The following is a 9,617-nucleotide window of genomic DNA, read 5'->3' as shown; positions in this document are numbered from 1 at the left end:
ATATATAAGCAATTTTAAATCTCTGTGCGAGAAGTAGACAGTAGCAGCACGAAATCATGAAGCATAGTTACCAACTAAATGTGGCGGTCCCCATAGAGGACGAGGGTACTGTTGTTTTTAGTCCCAAGGGAACGTCTTCCCCGGCTGGCTAACGACACGTGTGTGTCTGATTAGTGTTTACGAATATATACACATTGGAAACAATGTTATTTTATTCCCTACAGGTAGAAATATACAAAAGGGCATTGAAAATGCACTAAGGGCCTTTCACAGATCTATTGTGATTTTAGGAAGTTAAGTGTGATAGAAAGGCATGGGGGCAATGCTGCAGCTATCTTGCTTCTGAGTGTAGTTCGAAAATTCTCTTGTTTATATGGAGAGAAGAGCTCAAATTAATATCTGTTTAGGATACAATTTAGTTGGCACAATTTGAAGGAAGAAGGTGATTAGGTTTATACATTTTTGTAAGTTCCTCGCTATATCTCTGCGTTAATGTCATGTTACAATATCTTTTGTGAATAAGATTGATTGACATGGTTGAGTGAACTTGTCTAAGTTTAATTACGTGACCACTGTCGGCCAAACATATTGTTTCCTAAGCAGATACTACTTTGAGCTATGTTCTCTCCAAAAATACATAAGATTTTTCGATCTCCAGTCAGAAGCAAGACTGTTGCTGCATAACACTTTCTATCTTACTTAACTTCTGAAAATCAGAAAAAAATCGTGAAACCGGTTAAGCCTTCAAAACTAAAACCATCTAAATGACTGCTGGATGGCCATATGTGCGGCAGCAGGGTTCGGTTCCTTTCCATGCACCGAGAAAGTGTCAGAAACAGTTGTCTGAGAATTTCTACGACTTCACCAACTTAATGTTTGGCCTCCTAATTCCTCCGATTGTAATCCTATTGGTTACTGTGTTGGGGTACAGTTGAGAAAGGCACTAACTGCTCTGCCTGCAACACGAAGATATTACCAGGGATACAGTGAGGAATCTACGCTCCAGGTTCCAAAGATGTGTTGGGGCTGTGGTGGGAAGTCGAGGCGTTACTCTGAATAAACTGTAATCTTCCAACCATAATCTAGTTCATATTTCAAAAGCTATCTGTAGTTGTACGTGCTGTGCAAATAGATCTGGCAGAAGTTTTTCATCTAGGAACCAGATCATCCCCGAGTCCAGAGGATGCTTCAGCTTGTTCAGAAGCTTCTTTGCTTTCACCAAATAGTTTTCCTTAGCCGCTGTCTGTCAGAATTTGCCCCTTGCTCCTTTTGTTCGAGTGGTAGCAAAGGCCCTCACTCAGGGACAGCTTCATCGTAGCGACTGTCCCTATCGCAAAAGCCAGAATTCCCTTGCACGACTTCCATCACCTTGCCCTGCAGTTGTTGGACCAACTCCGGTGTGCGGACGCAGTCAGAGCACTTCCTGTATATCAGGGCTTCGTAGTCTCCGTTGCAGTTGCCTATATCACGTCTTAAGCTATTACGGTGTCTACAGAGCATTGAGCAGTAGTCATGATATCGGCATTTTCATACCGAGCGCAAATCATCATGATACAAGTAACGCTTTCTCAGAAAAAAGTTTTCTTATATCTTGCAGTCCTTCATGTCAGCTAACTTTCTCTCAGCTACAACTTTAATGTTTATACTCTCCAACGCCGCCGTTGGCTATTCACCAATACATCAAGCTGTTCCTAAAAAAAAGGAGACAAACAATCGCTAAATTTTCACCGAACACTCTTCATATACATACATGCAGACAGACAGACTGACATATGTATAGCACTCTTGCACACGCAAAGACGCACCTGCGTTCACATACACACATGTACACACACATACATACGTACGTACGTACGTACGTACATACATACATTCATACGTATCGATATATACATACATATACATTTATATCGCTATCTTTTCTTTGTTTCACATAAGGAGATACATTGAGCTTTCGATAGAATTTCATTTGAAATTGAACGACTTATACTGAATGTAATATATATGGAATCCTTGTAGAATTCGAAAATCTCATTAAAATAAGCGCTAAACTAATTATTGTGTGTGTGTGTGTGTGTGTGTGTGTGTGTGTGTGTGTGTGTGTGTGTGTGTGTGTGTGTGTGTGTGTTTGCTATAAAGTTAATAGACTAATAGTTTATTAATGTTTTCAATTATATAAGCTTCAATACATCTTCGAGAAACAAAGTAGGTTGGGAAATATTTTTAAATTAAGAGAAGAAAACCAATGTACTGATAAAATAGAGAAAAAAAAATTGTGTAGGATAAATGACCGGAGTGAATATTGGTTTTGATATTTTTAGGGTAAGTTAGAATGAAATGGAAAAAGATGACACACGGAGGTTAGAACACATGTGTCTATGTGAACGAGAATGAAATGTGATAAGTACTTTCCTCTGACATGAAGAGGGATGGTGGGAAAAGAAATGAAAGCTTTAGAGTTAATATGACCGAGTGAAAGTTGAGCGAGTATTTGAAATGGTAACAAGAGATAGAAGTAGGGAGAGTGATATTTAGAATGATGGATACAAACAGAGACGAGTTAAGTACAGAATTATAGATGTGCGATAACTTGAGAGCCAGGAAATGTGCAAGGATGCCTGTGAGAGAAAGATAAAGAAAGGGAGAGAATGGATATATAACAAAAACGGTAATAGAAGAAAAGTAGAATAAAAGCAGAAATAAGGCAGTAATACGGAGAATAAAACAGGGAATGGAAAAGAGGATGATAGAATATGCAGTGAATAAAGGGTTAGTTTAAGAGAGAAAGAGAAACATGAAATATAAAGAGATATTGGAAGAGAAGGGTTAGGATCTGGCATGTCTCAAGCTACTGCTATCTAGCACCTTCGGATGATCTCTTCTAAACCGCTACACAACTGCTACTCAACACTCCTACCACGGCCAGACTACCTCTATTTATATGTCTTTGGAGACCTACTTCTTCGCCTGGGGGCGTCGAAACAACAGGATCTGAAAATTTTAGAATGAAATGAGAAAGAAGTCAATAAGATTAAGAGTCAAATGAATACAGTCAGAAGAAATATGAGAGAAGAAGAGAAAGGGAAACTAACTGACGGTAGACCTTGAAGAGAGAGGGTGTGTCATTGATGAAGTCACGAATAGTGAGGATAGGACTTTGACAAATAAACAATTGATTGACATTTTAACCAACACTCTATACAAACTATCGATGAGTTAGTTGGTTAAATATTTTACTGAGTGACAAACGAAAAAATGGAATTTGAACCAGTGCATGTATTTATTATCATTGGCGTGATAGCCCTCCCACGACACAATAAGAAATTTTATTACATTTCTCATAGTAAATACGGCAGAACGATGGACGAAATGGCGACAGAACAATGAATAAAATGATTGCCCGTAAAGAGATATCCTCTCTCTTTGCGTTCAGATTTGAAAATAATTTCTATTCTTCCTCAGTTGTTGCTGTTGCGATTTAAAGCCAAATCATCCGTAATTGTGCCGATTTATGAATAGAAGCATTACATGCATCAGTGAACATTCTAAAGTTTCTTTTGCTAATATCTAGAAATCCATTACCTAATGTGATTTTTCGATTATTTAAGGAAGTAAAGTGTGGTGGTTTGTAGAAAATTTAGCAATAATTTCTAACAGCTTCACCAATCAAGCAGGGTCTTCGTGATCTGCTCTTTCCAAAGTAAATAAAAAAAAGTTTTTAACATATTTAATGTAGTTAAGGCGGTGAGAAGGCAGAGTTGTTACCACGCAGCTCAATATGTTTCAGTGGCATTTTTTCCGGCTTTACGTTCTGTGTTAAAATTCCGGTTGGAATAATTATTATTGATTTCATTTGAAATTTTGACTCAAGGCCAGCGATTTTGGGTGAGGAGATTCGACGGTTACATCAACCCAAATTCTCAGCTGATAATTATTTTATCGATGCCGAAAGGATGAAACGCAGGGCTGACCTCGGTGGAATTTGAACTCAGAACGTGGAAAGGGACGAAATGCTACTAAGCATTTCGCCCGGCGTGCTAGCGTTTCTTATTTCTTTATTGTCCACAAGGGGGTAAACATAGAGGGGACAAACAAGGACAGACAAAGGGATTGAGTCGACTACATCGACCCAGTGCATGACTGGTACTTAATTTATCGATCGCGAAGGGATGAAAGGCAAAGTCGACCTCAGCGGAATTTGAACTCAGAACGTAACGGCAGACGAAATACCGCTAAGCATTTCGCCCGGCGTGCTAACGTTTCTGCCAGCTCGCTGCCTTATTGCGCGAAAATGATTCTGCCATGTCACCGCCTTAATATAGATAATTATTATTAATTTCATTGAATCAGTCAGTGAGTTGGGAGAAACGTTAGCATATCGTACAAAAGGCTTAGGGGGCATTGCTTCCGGCTCCTCATGTTCTGAGTTCAAATACCGCCAAGGTCGTCGAGTTTGCCTGTCATCCTTTTGGACTCGATAAAATAAAGAGCCAGCTAAGTACTGGGGATAGATGCAGTCGACTAACCTACTAACTCTAAAGTTGCTGACTTTGTACTCGAATTAGAAAGAACTACTATTACGTTTCTATCATAAAGTCTATATCTCTTCAACCGATGGTTCAATTGCGCAATTTTCAGAATAAATCTTATAACATTATTTACGAGAAGTCGATATAAAAAAATTAATAATAATAATTCATCGACTATAGGCACAAGGCTGGAAATTGCGTGTGGGGAGGGGATTAGTCGATTACATCAACCCCAGAGTTTCACTGGTACTTAATTTATCGACCCCGAAAGGATGAAAGGTAAAGTCGAACTCAGTGGCATTTGAAATCAGAACGTAAAGACGGATGAAATGCCGCTAAGCATTTGGCCCGGCGTGCTAACGATTCTGCCACCTCATTGTTTGAGTGCGAAGTGGTTACTACCATTCGGAAGTTGATTTACGACATAAAGGCTCCTTCAGTAAGGATAGGGGTATCCTTACTGAATCGGTAGAATATCGAACACTTTATAATCTTTCTTGTTTTTTGTCTTGTGTTATGTATTTAATGAATGATTGATTTTTAATAAAAAAAAAATAAGAGCAAGATTAAATCCTTCTTTTTCTCAGTACGATCTTTTAAAATTTGTTTAACTTTATTCACGAACAGAAAGTTGGCTGCGATAACCATTTGGACTCACGTCAAAAGTTGGATATGTGCGGAATATGTGGTGGCCAAAACGACACTTGCCGAAAAATTGAAGGAAGGTATACCGAACGTTTACCAGTTCCACGAGATGGTAATGTCTTTATGTATCTATATAGTTTTTTTTTTTTATTATCTGTATCATACCGTTAACGAAATCAGTCCGGCCACGCTAATCATTTACCGTGGTTTCTTTGGGCAGTTTTTGATAGATGCAAATCAAAAGAGATTGCTACATTCTTGTTTAAGTCTCTTCCACTTCTTAAAGAGTGTTACTGCGAATGGTTTTTTAAAAGTTTTCACAGCACAGCATGGTCTATTCAGAGAAAAAGAAAACACAAATGAATTTCAGTACTTAACTGGTCCTTTATCTATTGAGCTCGGAAGGATTAATGGTGAAGTTGATCGCAGCAGTACTTGAATTCAGAACGCAAAATGTTGGAACAATAATCCCGAGACATTTCTACTCTGCTCTAATGATTCTGATAATGGACCACCCACGCATAATTCTGACTATGATATATAGTTGTTCCTTATGTGTGTTAGGTATTGGGGCAGTTATGTTCAGAAGCTGTAGAGCACCGGATAAATGAATTACAGTAACACTACCAACACTTTATAATCTGAATTCAGATCTCACCCTGGTGGTCTTCATCTCTCATTTGTTTAGGTTTGATATAATGACTACCAGTGTATTATTGAACGTTCCTTGTCGAACAACCGAACTTTTACTCGGAATATTAACGTTTAAATGGCTGAGAATTCTCAGATCGAATCCACGTGACACTCAGCTACGAGATTGGGTCCTTGAATTATTTGTACTCTACAGAAATAAAAATGAATCAATCTCAATACGGGATTGGTACTCATTTATCACTGAAAGGGTGAAACACGATGATGACCTCGGCCAAATTTGAATTCAGTGTGCAGAAAGCTGAACAATAACCGCCTCTACTCGAGGTGCTAATGTCTCTGTCAATTTGGTGCTTTCCGTTAAATAGATCTTATACCAATTCTGTCTGAATTACAAACAAAATTTATGTATTAATTTAATTTATCATTTACACGTGTGTTTAGGTATGTTTGTATGTACTAAAAAAATACAGAAAAAATCGAATGTTTTATAATTTCGCTTGGTATAAAAAATTTCTGGTTTTGATACCATTTTCACCTCACCTTGAGCAAAGTGAATTCATGGTGGACAGAATCTATGTTGAAGTTATTCGGATGGACTACAACTGTTATCCCCATTTGCACTGACCTTGTTTCATGATTACGATAAGGGTATATATATCCCTGGAATGATGGTAGTCTCTCGTAGTCCGAGAAAGACGGTTCCGAAATTTCTTGCTGAACAAGCTGCACAAATTATTTCTTTATAATAATCAAACGTTAGCACGATACGTTATTTCACTCTCTCCATTTAATTGACGTTGTCTCAATAGGGACACGGTATACCACACATCAGTTGTCGAAATGAGCAACGTCAAATGAAGTGTTTTACTCAAAGATCACAACGCACTACTCGATCCAGGAATGAAAACCACGAACATGTGATTGCCAGTACAATACCCTAACCGCTTGGCCATGTGCCCTCACTGCCACTGGAATGCTCATCTGCTTACATGATAATCCAATAAGCAGTTCTATTTATCGATCAACCTCAACCCATACCGTCGAAATCGATACGGGTTTCACTGATAAATCTCTATATTTTAGAGAGATGAGGAAAAGAGGAGTGAACGTGTTTGAACCAGGGCCAGAATTACTAACGAAGTAAATGAGGTGGAATTAATTAAACTTTACGCTGGAGAGCAACTAGCTAAATGACGTAATTGATCAAGTTAGCTTTGATCAAACAGATCTCTGATCAAAAGGGGTTCAACCTGTAATCAGACCGCCTCACATTTCTTTTCCTGACGTTGTGTATACTTTAACTAAGTCTGCATTATTTAATTACCTTCGTATGGAGTCACGTTTGGAAGACTTGGTTGCTATTTCTGGTATTTAGAGGCTCACATGAGGTCATGCAGCTTCCCTGTTTTTATACATTGCTTGTCTACTGTTGACATCTATTTTATACCATTCAAGACTGGTGTCTATCATCTAAATCGCTGGTGTCGACCATTTATAACTCCTACTATGGAGGACATAGAATGAAATATGTGATATTCACACATTTCTCAAGAGCGTTAGTGACGTATATTGAGTGAAATAGTTTCATCCGGAGAGGAAATCCATCGTGAGACCTGCATTCATTAGCAACGTACCTTAAGTAGCACAAGTAATATATCTCCTAATATGAAGTAGTCAACTACGAAGTAGTCAACTACGAAGTAGTCAACTATAAAGTAGTCAACTACGAAGTAGTCAACTACGAAGTAGTCAACTACGAAGTAGTCAACTACGAAGTAGTCAACTACGAAGTCGTCAACTACTATGAAGTAGTCAACACGACGTACTTACCAAATAAGGTATGTATGTGTGTGCGTGTATGTGTCTGCATGTTTGCGTGTGTGTGTGTGTGTGTGTGTGGATGTGTGGATGTGAGTGTTTGTCCGTGTGTAGGCGTGTGTGTGTATGTGTATACATACATACACACATATATTATGCATTTATGTCTATATATTTGTAAGTATGCATGTATGTGTGTATCTAGTTATCTAGCTATCTATTTATCTATCTATCTGTCTGTCTACTAATATGTGTGTGTGTGTTTGTGTAATCATATTATTATGCTCACACACGCACGCTACACATGCATAACACATATATCATATATATACATATACATATATATATATATATATATATATATATATATATATATATATATATATATATATATATATATATATATATATATATATATATATATATATACATACATACATACATACATACATACATACATACATACATACATACATACATACAACTATGCATACATATCAACTATGCATACATATAAGCTATATGTTATTTAGTATTTCTTTATTTTCTGACGTTTTAATGTCTTTCTCGTTTACCCTTCAGATAACAATGGTTACAATGAAATGTTTGAATTACCAGCTGGTGCCACTGAACTTTCAGTTGAAGAGACAAGCCGAAATTTCTTAGGTACCACGCAATGTTTTTCATTTTGCGTTTTTCATTTTTTATACTTTTCTTTTTTTTTTTTCTTCTTCTCTTACATACAAAATATTACATTTTTCTATATCTGAAATACCAAGATTTGATAATTTAAATTTATCATATAATATCTGGCTTCAACTCCTTATATTAAAAGCTTGGCTTTTATTTCTTACGCATATTTTCTCTGAAACCCACCTCTCTTTCTTCCTCTCACTCTCTTTCCCTCTCTCTCTTCACATACACATAAGTATATCTGTATGTATGCTTGCATGTTTGTACGTATGTGTGTATACATATGCATAAGTATATGAGACATTATCTCACCTGAATGTTTATGTGTACAAGTGCATGTGCATATATGGAATCGCTGTCGATCTCGACAATGATCGTATGTGTAATAATGTGTGTATTTGCACACACACACACACACACACACACACATGTATATACATCATACTTACAGATACTCACGCGTGTATCTATAGATGTGCATATGTGCATGTGTTTGTGCTTGTGCGGTAATAGGTATGCGCGCTAGTGCGCAATTCAATCCTGTGTTTATCGCGTTAGCGATCTTCGAGTTTTATCCTTTTCTATTATTACTTCTTTCTATTTCCTTATTAATCCTTCATGTTTAGTGTAGAACAATACTACTTCTAAATATATTAACCCATTAACAATTCAAGACCCAGCTCAACTTCATCATGAAGCCTTGGAAATAATGGCACGGAGTTTTCTCTTTTTGCTGTATATCACAATTACTCAAGGGAATACCTTGTATCCGATATAATCTCCAACGCCGGATTAAAAATTTATACAACGTTTAAGCCAAGGAAGATATCAAGAAATATTATATTTGCGATGTCTCTTAGTGATATATCCTGGTTTATATTTTCTTATTACTAAAGATAGGTCATTCATATTATTTTGGGGGAATTCTGTATGAAACTTCAATGCTGGCAACTGAAGTCTTAATGTAATTTTACTTTGTGTACTGTGTTATAATAATTTGCAAAGGTTTTGCGAAGAAAATACATGATCAGCTGGCAAGAAAGTATCGGATTTGTGCTAGATGGGAAAATGGTTTGAGCCACGGAGTTTACAATATTCATCTTTATACTGAAATTTGCATATTGAATTTGTAGTTTGAGGCACGGTCTGTAGTACGTTTTTCGTTTTTGTAATGGACAGAAGTATCATGCGCTGTGTCCTAAGTATGCATGTGTGTGTATCTATCTATCTATCTATCTATCTATCTATCTATCTATCTATACAAATAATATATATATA

At 37.0% G+C, this 9,617-nt stretch overlaps 1 protein-coding gene across 1 annotated transcript in view; it reads left to right on the top strand.

Moving 5' to 3' along the window:
• LOC106869371 (ADAMTS-like protein 2) overlaps positions 1-9,617 on the top strand; it is a 147,675-nt gene that overhangs the window by 88,150 nt on the left and 49,908 nt on the right. The window contains exons 5-6 of the mRNA XM_014915094.2: positions 5,157-5,286; positions 8,229-8,312. Coding sequence (XP_014770580.1) covers positions 5,157-5,286; positions 8,229-8,312 — 214 coding nt within the window. The remainder of the gene's footprint in view (positions 1-5,156; positions 5,287-8,228; positions 8,313-9,617) is intronic.

The sequence above is a fragment of the Octopus bimaculoides genome, chromosome 2 (genome assembly GCF_001194135.2).
Source record: "Octopus bimaculoides isolate UCB-OBI-ISO-001 chromosome 2, ASM119413v2, whole genome shotgun sequence".
NCBI classification, from domain to species: domain Eukaryota; kingdom Metazoa; phylum Mollusca; class Cephalopoda; order Octopoda; family Octopodidae; genus Octopus; species Octopus bimaculoides.
This window is presented reverse-complemented; position numbering and strand designations above follow the sequence as displayed.